At 48.2% G+C, this 14,465-nt stretch overlaps 4 protein-coding genes across 4 annotated transcripts; 3 read left to right on the plus strand and 1 right to left on the minus strand.

Moving 5' to 3' along the window:
- Nucleotides 1-2,228: 2,228 nt before the first annotated feature.
- Nucleotides 2,229-3,629, plus strand: Aud_004418 (putative salicylate synthetase; the record flags this gene model as incomplete). The annotated part of the gene is made up of 1 exon (XM_043289358.1): nt 2,229-3,629. One exon carries the CDS (start codon nt 2,229-2,231, stop codon nt 3,627-3,629), a length of 1,401 nt encoding a protein of 466 aa, XP_043145293.1.
- Nucleotides 3,630-4,724: 1,095 nt separating this feature from the next.
- On the plus strand, nt 4,725-7,212 carry Aud_004419 (HET domain-containing protein; the record flags this gene model as incomplete). The annotated part of the gene is made up of 2 exons (XM_043289359.1): nt 4,725-5,722; nt 6,987-7,212. 2 exons carry the CDS (start codon nt 4,725-4,727, stop codon nt 7,210-7,212), a joined length of 1,224 nt encoding a protein of 407 aa, XP_043145294.1.
- Nucleotides 7,213-7,907: 695 nt separating this feature from the next.
- Nucleotides 7,908-8,321, minus strand: Aud_004420 (uncharacterized protein; the record flags this gene model as incomplete). Its single annotated transcript, XM_043289360.1, has 1 exon — nt 7,908-8,321. One exon carries the CDS (start codon nt 8,319-8,321, stop codon nt 7,908-7,910), a length of 414 nt encoding a protein of 137 aa, XP_043145295.1.
- A 3,578-nt stretch (nt 8,322-11,899) lies between these two features.
- Aud_004421 (uncharacterized protein) lies at nt 11,900-14,083 on the plus strand (the record flags this gene model as incomplete). Its single annotated transcript, XM_043289361.1, has 2 exons — nt 11,900-12,158; nt 12,768-14,083. The coding sequence occupies 2 exons, from the start codon at nt 11,900-11,902 to the stop codon at nt 14,081-14,083; spliced, it is 1,575 nt and encodes a 524-aa protein (XP_043145296.1).
- Nucleotides 14,084-14,465: the final 382 nt, after the last annotated feature.

Here is a 14,465-nt window from a genome sequence, read left to right on the forward strand (position 1 = left end):
CCTCTTCTTGGTATAGAATCGCTAGTTGATCGTGAAGAGACGCTGATTCGTCCCGACGGTCTGGTCCTTCCCCTTTTACAAGTAAAAAGTAAAGCTAAAATTTTTGTACCACTACAATGGTTCAAAGTTTATTTCTATTTAACCTTTTCTTCAGCAAGTAATCAAGCAGCAGATTGATCCATTTGTCTGCTGCTCCTCTACGTTACATGACATAAATTGCAAAGGGGTGCTTAGCAACGTGCAGCTGGCTTGTAAGCGTGAATCATGGCTGACCAGGTAATCCCTACCATTGCTGGTCGGGAAACCTTCATTATTCCAAGCGTCATAGGATTGCTGCTTAGGAGATTCTGAATGCGGAATGGCCCTTTCATACATAAGGAAGGACTGGAAGGCACACTTGTCCATAATCATCTGGGTTGCCCAGGCCTCTGGGGTAGACAACTCATGTTTACCGTCTTTCGTCCTCGGAATTTGCCCTTCGTTTGAATGATTGCCTAGGGGGAAAAAGGAAAGTAAAAATAAGAATAAAAATAAAAATAAAAAACCACCGGTGATGGCCATTGCAGTATGGGCCGAACCGCCTTCTTACTCTCTGGACTTTTGCTGATCCCTTCCCCAATAGGCCGTGGGGCAAATATGTTCGACCACAGATATATCAGCAAATCTCGCCCAATGCCGAAGGCTGGTGCACAGGGCAGCTGCAGCGGGCGCTAAGGTACAATATATCAGAGCGCACATTATTCACTACTGTCATCTAATACTCGAACAGGCACTGTTTCTTCCTGAGGCGTCTGACTTCATCGCATGTTCCCCAAAACAGACTGTCGGATTGGCGCAATCCTTGGGGGAGAGTGAGTTCGTCGTGGGCCTCCAGAGAGAAGCGCAGCAAGCGGGACTGCATATCAATGTTGGTATTCACGAACCAACAACGGGTGAAAGGGTAAAGAACTCCTCGATCTGGATCGATGATAAGGGAGTCATCACTCAACGATACCACAAAGTCCACCTATTCGATGCAACTACGCCAGGAGAAAGCACGTATGTATACTTTCTCGGCATTAGTGGACCATTTCTGTTCTTATCTCCTAATGCAACTTCCTCGACTAGGACTGTTGAAAAGGGAAAGGGTATATTACCAGTGTTCGAGACCCCAGTTGGCCGCGTCGGCTTACTGATTTGCTTCGATGTAAGTTCAAAATAGACGAACGCTTCAATATAAGGAGGCAGCTAAACTCTAGCGTTTTGACCGCAGCTACGCTTTCCAGAAATTAGTCTGGCGTTGAGGCGACAAGATGCTCAGATCATTAGCTATGCCTCGGCTTTTTTAGCTCAGACGGGACCTGCGCATTGGGAGACGCTACTCCGGGCTCGAGCCATTGAGACACAATGCTATGTTATAGCAGCGGCACAAGCTGGTCCGCATAACAAGGAAAGAACTAGTTACGGCCATTCAATGATTGTAAATCCTTGGGGCGAGGTTGTGGCTAAACTTGGAGATGAGCACAAAGAACCTCAAATTGCAACTGCTGAGATTGACTTTGATTTTTTCTCAAGAGTCAGGAGGAAGATGAAGTTGCCTAGAGGGGTGGATATCTATTCAGAAATATAACATTTCTACCAATAGGTGTTGTCGGTGACACCACCGTATCTCTTCGAGTCTCGCTGCGCTTCCTGTACTAAAGTACTTGCCAGAACTAGCATACCTCTCATGTTGTAAGCAAATTTGTACCATTGAAAAGGGAATTCCCTTCTTTCATGAATATTTATCAGTGTTGTATCAAAGAAATTTGATACTTGTCAAATAGAAGAATTAAAACCCATGTCACAGAACACTTGGACAGGGTTGCATCATGCCGTCATCTCTAATTATTTGTTACATTACCCAGCCTCTTTTTCCGTCTAGACAAAATCGATTACGTGATGAATTGATGAGACTTCGTCTTTCTGATGCCGCCCAAGGAAGAGACTTCAAAGCATTTGTCTCCTTTTCACCTTTCATCTAGGCCAATATCGGCCGCATAGAACTGCAGATGTGTAAGGACGTCATACATGTATGTAGTGATCCTTCAGCTATAAAAACCACACCAAGATTCACCCGCTCAGGATCATTGTTAGCACTAAGCCGTGTAGCTCTATAACGCACCTCCACCGGCCCCTACTTCAGATTCCGGCTCCCTCCATTCTCCAAGCTGAACTCAGTTCCCCCACCCCTCTGCAGTACCTCAAATATGACCCGTTTCAAACAGCAAATAATCCTCCCTGGAGCCGAATTTCCACTGGAGACCGCAGTCGCACTCTTGGACTACTACAGCAAAAACAATTATTACGTCTACGAACGTGGTGATACGTGGTACCTCGGGCTCGGTGCTCATGCATCCCTAGTCCTCGATCCAAAGGGGCAAACCGCGACAGAAATCGACAATGAGGGCCGGAAAGAGTCGATGGCCATAACCGACTTGCCCACAGACCAAGTTAGACAGTTTGTCTCCAAATATTCCAGCCATGGAAAAATATTTGGGCAAGTCGGTTTTAACTATTCTGCGCGCTGCTCAGGCCAGGCCTATGCCCCAAGTCAGTGGCCGATGTTAAGTCTCATGGTTCCCCGCGTGCAAGTCATCATGGACCGTATTCAGACTACGGTCACAGGACACGCTGAAAATGATGCCTATGAAGTGAGCGAGCGTATCAAAGGCATAATCAAATCGATCTCCATGGACAATATATATCTCCCATCCGAGTCCCATGACCCGATTGATCTCGCAGTGAACGCAGGCGAGTACAAAGCCCGCGTAGCCAATGCAATTGCAGATATTGCTAAGGGCAGATATACCAAGGCTATTCCGTCTAGGAAAGTTCCTTTGGATTTCCGGGTCGATATGCTGGCGACTCTCCTTCACGGCCGACGAGCGAACACTCCTGCACGCACATTTTCGCTTAACCATATGGGTATGCAGGCGACCGGCTTTAGCCCTGAAGTCCTTCTCTCCATCGAGGACGGGAATGTCTATACTGAAGCACTAGCCGGGACCCAGCTTTCGGAATCACCCGAGGCGAGCCTTGATCCATTCGACAACAAATTACATAACGACGCCAAGGAGGTTATGGAACATGTCATTGCTATCAAGGGGTCCATCCGTCGGTTGAGTCAGGTTTGTCTTCCTGAGACAATCTCTATTAAAGATTTCATGAAAGTCATGCCGAGGGGAAGCGTGCAACATCTCTTTTCTCATGTGTGTGGACGCCTGAGATCAGATTGCGACGGCTGGGATGCTCTACCGGGTCTTATAGCTAATATTACTGTCCCTGGGATGCCGGGACAGGGGAACCTGGAGGCAATTCGGTGCTTTGAGCCCGAGCCGAGGGATCTCTATTGTGGTGCGGTGCTCATGCTGGATGAGTGCTCAAATCTCTTCGATGCAACCCTGGTTCTTCGCACAGTGTTCCAGGATGCGGATCGGCAGTGGCTACAAGCCGGGGCTGGAGTCACGAGCTACTCAAAGCCAGAGCGTGAGTTTGCCGAAACATGCGAGAAGCTGGAGAGTGTGGCGCCGTTTGTGATGCCCCAACGTGATTCACTTGGGTTTAAGTCAAAAGTTAGCAGAGCTCATTTAAGATCCCAAGGGCGCTAGAAGGTCTAAACGCCGATCATCGATAAAAAAGAAAAACAGCAAAGATTATTACACTAATAATCATAAGTAAAAAGTCTGGAGTCAGACCATATAACCCCTCCACCGCTTTGGTAGGTATGAGTGGGACTGAGTTACTGAATTTAGGACTGAAAACAATATGAATAATTCATAAATTATCTGACAGACTGATCAACTCATTAGCGTGGTGGAGACACCTTCGAGCTAAGATATCTACCTAAGACTTAGGCATGGACGATAACCGACCCTTCCACCTAGCTTGCAGGGTCGCCCGCATGGGCGACCCCGCCACCTCAACATAAGGAGCCATCTCAACGTTAGATTTTTCAACGAGACAACATTTAAAGCTTCAAGTTCGTAATGGTCCAGTCATGCCATAGGTGAGCTTATCTAGGGGTGAGCGCTGGTCATCGAGGGTGATCAGCGTTCGCAATCATGACACACTAGTCGGGTTCCATCTGGGGGTGATCTCCAAGGCAGGAGCGGAACTCCATGGCCCTCTCTTCGTCTGCAGCCTTATTTCGGCCACAGCTATGCTCTGAATACCGCGAGGGTTCGCAGTATCCAATTATTCTCGCTCAAGGCGTCAAGAAGAGGTCTCCACACATCCTTACGGTAGAGTCTCCCTCACTGCTGTAATATCTAGGCGCCAATTTCATTAACTAGCGCCACAGCCTTACTTAGGAATGTCATTGGGCCACATCTGGGGAGCTTCCGTTAGTGCACTTGCGAGGCACCACTGATATCAATGATAATAAACATAGCCATAATTTCTCTCATTGGCTTAAATTTTAGCGGCTGCGGAAAGGATGTCACTTGGTCGAGGCTAATACTATCTACCCCGCTGGAAATTGGAGATCTTGGTAGATGCCACGGGAGAGTGGAGACAAGCCTGTCTATTTGGGGTTGACACATGTTTCGGTTGGGTTATGCGCAGCCCGCGCCAGCCTCGTCTGTGCCCCACCTAACACAGCTTTAGGGACGTACATAACTATTTTCTCTTTCCAAAAGATGCTGCCATTTTATGTATACTCACTGTGTGAAAGAGGTGGACCTAACCTATCTCTTCGCTTCAAAATGCTCAAGCCCACCCCTAGCAGGTTTGTCGCCGACAGCGCCCCTTCGTCTCGTCCTCCAAAAGCCTACGTATGCGACAGATGCTGGGAAACTCTTTTCAACACTGAGGCTTTTGAGCGGTGCTGTACTTGGCATCAAAATACTGCGAACTACAAGCAAACGGGGACTGAAACTACCGCCACTGTCCGTGAAATCAAAAATGCTGCCTGCAACTGGTGTGGTTATATCAAAAATTTTATTTCTGATGATTGGGCGCCAGACGATAAGATAACCACATATCTTGCACCAAGCACAATCCCTTCGTGCACGCCAGCCGGCAACAATACTTTCTATCTGAGCATTTCATGCCATTCTGGAATGGGAAAATGGAGAGGAGGCGCCGCCCTTTTTCTTCACGCCCTTACCACAGCAGGGGATCCCGCTTCAGGCTATGTGACTGCGAGGCCGCTGAGGACAGACACCAATAGTGAGGCAGCAAAAATGCAAATCGGAGCATGGCTGAGAGAGTGCAAGGAGCATAAGCGCTGCAGCGCTTTACACGAGGACAGTATCCTTCCTACAAGAGTTATTGAAGTTAGTCCTCTAGGAAGACGATATGCGCGAGTCGTGGAGACTAAAAACCTGCGTGGACTCTATGCTACACTTTCCTACTGTTGGGGGAACGCTGATCTTCCAACACTCACCAGTTCCAATTATGCACAACTCACCGAAGGATTGGATGAGGAGACTTTACCTCCCACCATCCGTGATGCGTTTGCAACTACTCGCGCCTCGTCCATCCCGTACTTGTGGATTGACGCTCTCTGCATAATCCAAGATTCAGAAATGGACAAAGCGAAAGAAATCGCACGAATGAAAGAAATATATGCCTCCTCGGCTCTGACGATAGTCGCTGCTGCGGCAGAAAGTGTCTCTAAAGGATTTCTCTATCCACGTGTGTACCAGGAGATTCTTCACACTATCCCCGTCCGGCTTCAACCTGACGTCTTTGGCACAATGTCTGTCAATGAACTAGACGCCGTATGTTATGACGAGCGTTGTGAACCCATTTCAAAAAGAGGCTGGACTATGCAAGAACAACTTTTGAGCAATTTTGTGCTCACTTTTACAACACGCACTATGATGTGGAGATGTTGCGAAAGCATAAAAAATTTTGGTGACTCCTTATATTTTCCGCATGACCTTGACTCGGGATATAATGACCACGATGAAACGTATAGCCTTAATCTGCACACTTTGCTCCTTAGCCGAGAAGAGGCTTGTGCCCACAAACACAAGGCTTTGAGTTGCTGGCTGCGCCTCGTTACAGCGTATTCAATCAGAGTTACTAGTCTTGAGCGAGACAAATTAAATGCTCTAGCTGGCATCGCCTCTCATCCTTCATTTTCCCACGCGCTTGGGCCTGGCTACTTTGCTGGATTGTGGCAATACAATCTTGCGAGGCAACTCACATGGCAAACATCAACGTGGCACAGGTCACTAGCTGATGATGAAAACTTCACATTTGAAAGGCCAGGGAGGTATCAGGCTCCTTCTTGGTCATGGGCAAGTCTCAACGGGGGTATCATACATTTTGATTTCTTCTATGATGAAGATGAGACCATCCCTGAAATTGTATGTGATATCCTGGAGTGCTCAACAATGCCAGCGTTTCCAAGACTGAATCCATATGGGGAAATAATGTCGGCACAGCTGAGGCTGAGAGCCCCCACTCGAAAGGCCTGGTTCAAACCTTCTACGTCTAATGTTTTGGTGCTCTCTGAACATACCTGTGAAACCGAGGTCGCGGACCTCATAAATGAATCAATCACTCTTGGGGAAGCCTTACAAATCCATGTGGATGACTTCAGACAGAGACACCCAGATGTGAATATGACCGAGGAGCCGGAGGTTATGCACGGCACGAATTACCGCAATATGTGCGGTACATGTGACGAGACAGCATACCGCGAGTGTTGCTTAGTCTTATGTGTGGCCATTGCTATGGAAGGCGAAAGGAACGATGGAGTGAAAGGTCTAATCCTCATCAAGGAAGAAGATGAGAAAAGGAATACTTCCTTCTTCAAGAGAATTGGGGTTTTTGAAAGGGGGAAAAACGTTGATTTCAAGAGTGACAAAAATTTAGAGATTTCCATCGTATGAAGGTTGAGGTGAGTTATACAAAAGATTTCAGAGTATTCATTAGTTTCTTAGTGATGGTCCGTTTGAAAATGAGCAGTTTCCAAATCCGGACTACGCTGATTGTTCCACTGAAGCATGTAGGGAGCTTCACGCGAACGTCGCGCGGGATTTCGCTAGTCACTCTCGCGATACTCCAGGGGGTCTTGAGAGCTCAACTGACCTTCATCCTGACCTGGACATTATGTCCTCCAAAACTGGGCTTAGGGGCCAGGACGGGGGGCGGAGCGAGCCCACGGCTGTTAAGCAGTTACAGGACCGACCTGCAAGTCGATACGGCAAGATTGCGGGAACGCCTGGCACGGGCTAAGTAAAAAAACCCAGAATCAAAAATGGGCCGACCCTGAGTCTCAGGTGGAGATGATCAAGCCAATAGTCCAAGATACGCAGACGGTGATCAGGATGCACCACCGGCCCTTACCAATCTAGGACCAGAAGTATCTCCATTACTTTGCCGCCAGCAATCTTTCGGCTCTTTGTTCCAAAGGTGGCCACATGCTGTGTTTCGAACATCTCAGATTACCTGTCTGGTCCGGGTCTCTGAGCCGTTACACTGCTATGTGCTTTTCTTAATGGCGGCTCATATGGGATGATTTTATTCGTCTCATGCTATGTATCGTGAAGCTTCAAATCTCATCCACCTTCCACTTCCAGTGGTTATACTTTGAAATATGGGTTGGGGGGTTGGAAATATTGAGCATGCAATCGCGTCGGTCGTTGAGTCTGGAGTTTCATATCAGGCAATATGCTGACTTCGTTGGCTTCTTACATATGTGTAGCAGATAAGCTTACCCTTGCAGAGCTTCTGTAAATACTGCATCATCTCCCCCACTGGAAGGGTTTCAACGGGTCGCTACTTGTATTGCCCGCTGGATGGGAGCACTGGATTCGGTTTCCGACGGACACCTGTCGGATGATCATTTCAGGCCTTAAAGTGAAAAATAATTGATGGTAAAGGATAGATCGTATTGTTGTTCTACGGACACGGCTATCTGTGTTTATCCTCTAAAGGTAGTTCTGCCGAAATCGTTCATCCTTGCCAAGAATCGACCACAGTGGTGTGGTAAGTGTAAGGTTGACATCGACAGCCCTTGTTTTACCACCGTTAATTTGTGCTTCTGATTTCAGGTCTTCATCAGTCGACAATATTATCGCCAAAGCATCCACGCGGGATATATCAGTGAGCGGCGGCGACGCAATTACCGGATGCACAGGATTGCCCTCTCCGTCGATGTCAAAATGGACGCCCACGTACATCTTGAACCCAGACCACTGGCTGACGGTGAAGTTGCCATCTGCGAATGTGAAGCCAATCCGGGTGCAATGCTGGTCTGATTGGACAGCAAGCCACCGCATAGTATTCTCCATTTGTTGCACGTCCACAAAGCGAATCAGGTCATGCAGTGCCTTGGCAACCATCCATAGTTCACTGTCCGCCAGTAGCTCATGCGAGAAAACGCCTTAAGTGGGATAGATAGCGTTTGGGAAGTACTTTTGGCCTAAGTCGAGACGGGCTGTGGTCACGCACGTTGACGGAGGTCCAAAATCCGCGAAAGAGCTTACCCCTTGCTTCCGCAGGGGAAACCCCTTGAGATATAAGTAGCTGAGTTCAGGCGCGGTAGAATTGCTGGTAAAGGTAGGCACTCAAGGCTTCGAAAGTGGACACCCAATCCTTTCCGCTTGGGTCCGTTGCAAGCCGTTTCAGCTCCAGCTACTGATCCCCGGAAAATCGTAAGACTTGCCCAGTGACGGCCGGCCTTGACAGCATGTTCTGACAGGGATGTTCTGTATGCCACTCCCTACTCGTGGTTGCGTAAAACTATGTAGGCTCACCATCCCCCCCATATCTGGCATTCTCCCTCTATCTCACCAGTCCAGTTCTTGTAATAATCCATATTCTTTCGAACAGGTGAATAGTCCTCAGGGCAAATTCCGAACGTTGCAACGACACCTTTGTTCTGGCGGAAGTAGTAAGACCAAGTTCCAGGCATATCAGCACACAGCTTGACAAGTAAACGAAAAGGCCTTCGTGAATTTAGGAATACCACACCCTGAAAGCTTGGAGGAACTCCCCCATGGCTTGCTGCGTTCTCAACAAGCATAAAATGGCCCAGCCGTGGAAGGGTTTTATTCGGTTCACGGCGATAAAAGGCTCTGGCTTTAAACCTCTTTTCCCTTTCGACTTCTGACTCTCTTGAAAGGCCCGCTTCCACACCTGATTGTGGCTCTTTAATGCCCACTGTCTGTGAATATCTCAATTTCGTATATCTCGCGGTTCCACCAGAATATCGGGGGATCATGCTCATAATCCCAACCCCTGAATTTTCATCATGATCAGTATCATGATGCCCAGCCTCATCAAGTTCTGTAACTGCAAAATCAAGGCTGATCTTCCGGCACCGGACGTTTTCGTTCGTTGTGTCGTGGCGGATCTGGATGATAACTGCACATTTCTCTCTGGTCTCATCCAAGTAGTGTATTCCTCCAAGGCTGAGGGTAACCCATGACTCGGAATCCTTTGCATCAGCCTGGAGAAGAAAATCATCAGTATCTCCTCCAACTTTTACTTTCAAATTTTCCATCGCATCTGTGACAGGTTCGATTGACTCCCTGTCGTCTTCCATTTCATTCAGTGGATCGACAGCAGACTGCGCCGTTTTTGTTTTTGCCCCTTTGGTCACTCTGGTCGTCTGACGACGAGAGGAAGACCCAGACCCTGGTTTTTCGGCCGGAATTAGTGGTATATAGCCAGTCATTAGGCGGACACTCTTTCGCGGTGTCAGCCACTGACCGATCTGTGAAATGCTGGTAGGTGTCAAATACGTTCCAAACACGCGCAGGGGAACATTTTGAGGTAGTCGATTTCGCGACCTCGACCTCGACCCTCGAGTCCCCCCTTAAAAAAGTCAGTAGTTTGAAATGTCATGCACCAGTGGCTTCTGAGATACTGGTTCATACCGAAGGCATCTGGCCAGGTCATCCGCTCAACATCCATATCCATAATGCAACCCTTGATGTTCTTGTTTTTGGTCAAATATACGGTGACTTTCTATGCAACGCGACCTTGAAATAGCAATAGAATCCTTGTACAGAAAATAATGGGCAGCTTGCAAGGTTTTATGCGGCCGGGGTCAGGAATCAGTGGTAGAGGTCTTCTCTCGTCAAGAACGATGCTTGCATGTGTCGGTTTCTAGAAGAATAGATTATTACTCAAGGTCAGAATGATAAGTCCTCGCTGTTTTGACTAACATGTAGAAGACAATTAACAGTGGCTCTTCTTAGTGGCGCGACTGAATCAGCTCACTGGTCATTTGAGGCCTGCATAGATACTTTTCCTGCTGTGAATTTCCGTTTGCAGTAGTAACTGTCACTTGGACAGCCACTGAACTGGGCGAGGCGGGATCTGGACCCATCAAAATTTTTGATCGGGTGACTTTCTTTAACCTTCAGTTATGCAAGAGCAGGAATGATGCTAGATTTCGTTGCTTGCATGTGGGTCTCGTCCCATTGCATCTTTGATTTTAATCACCCCACCAATTTAGAACAATGATGAGGTTATGACAGGGTGCAATAAGTAAATTTACCCTGAAGTTTAGATGTATACATCTATACATCTGCACTTTGGCCAGCGGAATTCCCTTGAAGAAAAGACTAAGAAATTCGGTTTCTTCTCGATTTCTATGGACAACTTATAGTTACCATGGGCTCACCTCATGAATCAAGTGCGGCGAGATCAGCCATGGTATCTGAGCAACCCAAGATATCATGGGGTCATTCATGTCACCAATTGATGATACGGAGAAGTTACCACCAAGAGATATCCATGTTAGGCTCACAGACATGACCAGCGCTGAAGTTTTAGGGGCCAGTTCGAAGATTCTAAAGGTAGATACCGGCAGAAGAATGGGGCCTTGTTCGATATGGAGCTCAAAATGCGCCGCAAGGGGAGAAGCAGTATGTGAGCACTCGATTTGGCCGAGAAAACCGTGTCTCTGGAGCTCAGATTTTAGTGTGACACTCGAGCCATGTATATCTAATTGGGAGTCAAGATGATCTTACTGAGTGACTGGGACTTAACTTAAGCATCTAAATCAAGATACCCATCGTTCCGAGAATGATGCAGAGAGAAATGACATATCTACGAAGCCCAATACGTCCAACCCGACCCAACGTGCACCCAATTCGCATGATCAGGATAGGATTGCTATACAAGGCAACAAATCAACCAAGTCAAGTCCGACAAAGCTCCCGGCGAAAGCCCAAGATGATAGGAATTCTCCACAGTCCTGTGACATTCCTGTGTGCTCTTGCAGACTTGACAGGAATGGAGCAAGCAACTGGTTCAGGAACCTCATGGAGAGCGTCACCCTTATTACTGGCTTCCTAGTCCTTGCAAGCTATCTGCTCATGTTCCAGGACCTCTCGAACGTGACGACGAGCCACTTTGCTACCGGATCAATCCGCACCTTTTCAGCACCGGCTGTCGTACTATTCATTACTGTTATAGTACTTTTTCAGTATTTAAGATGTCAATGGGAGGAACCCTTGCACTCCATACAGCTATGGACTTACAGCTATGGACTCTATAAGTCTATACTTATGATGTATGATTCGACTCAACCGGCGCTCTAAGAGTTGGGTCAAGATGTTAGATTCAAGGATGACATTGGCCAGTAAAGCTACCATCGCTGCACTGCAAATGAAGTTATCCCTTCAGACCCTACACGGCAGAGAAAAATTCACCTCCCATCCTCTCTCCTCAGGCCTGGCCATGATATCGTCCCCCAAGTATGGGCGCAAACTCAACCACACCGTAGGCTGGGGGACGAACGGGCCAGTCTCACCATCAGACCTAAAGACCCTCCACGACCTCTGCTAACAGAGAAACACAACCACAGCCATAGGAATCAATCTGTGTCCGCACGCGCATCCATTTGTATATCACGCCTAACGGCAAATGGGTACAGAGAGCAACGGGGTTGATTATCGTTTACGCCATGTCCCTCGTCCCCAGCATTCCTGCTCTCGAGTCTGCGAACTCTGGCAACTACGTTCAGATTACAAAAGTCACACCCTCCGACCTCGAAACGTTAATCACAACCTCGGTGGATGAATTCCAGAGCACAGGCTGCTCAACTGACCTCCTCAGCCTCCTCGCGCAAAGCGCCGCGGAACGGACGCAAACAGATACAGTGCGCTACCTTGCTCGCCTTAAAGGCAAGGTTGCGGCCTCGGCGGGCATCGCAGTCATGAACGGTATTGCACGACTATACATTGATAGCGTTCTCCCCTGGGCACGGGAAAAAGGCCTCCAACGCTTGTTAATGAGGGCCCGATTATCGGATGCTGTCGAAATGAGCTGTAACTTAGCTACATCGAGGCTCAGCCGTGAACACCGAGTGCTGTTAATGCTGAGCGGGTTGAATTCGACCTCGCTTATAAGGCCGGTTGCAGAGTCACTGCACTTCCCTAACCAGGGCATGATGGCTTACTTACTAGTTTAGGGTATATTAATATAAATTTTACTGCTACCTTGTTTCAGATATTTCTGTGATGCTTCTTTTTATTGGACAAATCTGACTCATATAGGACTTGGCCGGTGGAAAAGTAGGTGACCTGGCCCTGATTTGGATCGCAAGTAGCTATACGATTGGATAGATTCCGATCTCCCCAGTCTGAAGACCCTAGTAAGGTTTTATTTGCTACTGTTATTGCCTGTTGCCTAGGGTGGGTAAGGATTATTTATAGTATGTAAGCTAGATAGAGTTTGCACTCCCCTGGGACCCTGAGGGATTTTCCGCAAGCCTTTTCCATGTGAAAGTTCGCGCAACTTAAATTGTCCAGGATATCTCTGTCTCGACTTAGAAAAATTACAACCTCAGATCGATACTATCTCCCCATCTGATGCTATATCCAAGCACAAACAACAATTCTGCCTTGTCGATGGCATCAGCCTATCCCAACGTACCCGTCAGCGAGACCCTGACCTGGTTCAGGGAACATCAACTACGAAACAGGAATTGAGCAGAAGCACCAACATGCAGTCCATCATGGTTTCTGCACGAGAAAGCAGCAGGGAACCCCCTGCAGCCGTTAACCATGTCTGTGACCGCATAAGCATGGACAAACCAAGCCGCCGCACGTACGGCCCCGACAAACCCCTCAGTCGAAAACTGAGGCTAGGCATCTGCGCAATGGAAGAAAAGGCCCGCAGCAAAGCCAACCAAGAGATATTCTCCCGCTTAGAGTCTACAGTCGGTATCGACATAGTCATATTTGGAGACCAGGTCCTGCAGGACAAGCCCGTGGAGGCATGGCCACACTGCGATGTCCTCATCGCCTTCTATTCCCACGGCTTCCCGCTGGCCAAGGCAATCGCGTACACCCAGCTCCGGCCCTGCGTCTCGCTCAACGATCTGCATATGCAGCGCCTCCTGCTGGATCGGCGGCTGTGCCACAGGGTCCTGGTTCATCTTGGGGTGCGCACGCCCAAGAGACTCGAGGTCAGCCGAGACGGGGGACCGAAGCTTGGACAGTTGGATAGGTTGACTGGGCTGGGGCTACGGATTGATGGTCAAGAGGTCTTGACTAAGCCTGTGGTGTCCTTGTCTGAGGATTGCAATACGCTGGTTGTCGATGGGAGAGAGCTCCGCAAGCCCTTTGTCGAGAAGCCTGTTGATGCTGAGGACCACAATATCAATATCTACTACCCAGGCGGTGGTGGACGGAGGCTATTTCGGAGGATCGGGAACAAGGCTTCGGAGTACGACCCGCGCCTGACTGTGCCTAGGTGTATCACCGAGGGAGGCACCAGTTACGTCTACGAACCGCTATTGACCGCCGAGGGTGGCCAGGATGTCAAAGCTTACACCGTAGGCTTTTATCCTCGGCCTTATTTTTCTTTTGCCGTTACGCGCCCTTCGCCGGCTGTTGTCGGGGTCGTTGTCCGAGACGCCAACGGTCGGGAACGGAGGGATCCTACGGAGCTTACTGGTGAGGAGAGGGAGATGGCGGCTAAGATATCGACTGGTTTTGGACAGGCAGTCTGTGGGTTTGATATTGTTCGTATGGGCCGGAAGAGCTTTGTGATTGATGTGAACGGCTGGACTTCAGTGAAGAATCAGAGTGTATTCTATGATGAGGCGGCCGGGGTTCTCAGCCAGATGCTCTTGCAGATTTGAAGAATCTGGATGAGATTTTTCTATGGCTTTTTCGTTGAGTGACAACTATGGTTCATCCCATAAGGCATGAAGGGATTCAACATCCTGAGTAGTCTGATTTTTTTTTATAGCAGTTAGGTATCCTTTCTACACTGATATCTTCATAACCGAGTGGTTCAAGATGGTGTAAAGCAGTCGAGTTGAAGATCATATCCGAAGATACCTCATCGCGTGTAATGTCACAGTTGAATATGAACTTGAAACCCAATAAAACCAATCTTAGCTTACTTTTTTCACCCATACTGGTCCTATGGTGTAGCATCTCTTTTCTACAATGTAGTAGGCCGTATAGGGTGTGTATAGCTTCTAGCCGCGCTAATATTACTAGCTAAGCACAGCCAAG

The sequence above is a fragment of the Aspergillus udagawae genome, assembly GCF_001078395.1.
Source record: "Aspergillus udagawae IFM 46973 DNA, scaffold_3, whole genome shotgun sequence".
NCBI lineage: Eukaryota > Fungi > Ascomycota > Eurotiomycetes > Eurotiales > Aspergillaceae > Aspergillus > Aspergillus udagawae.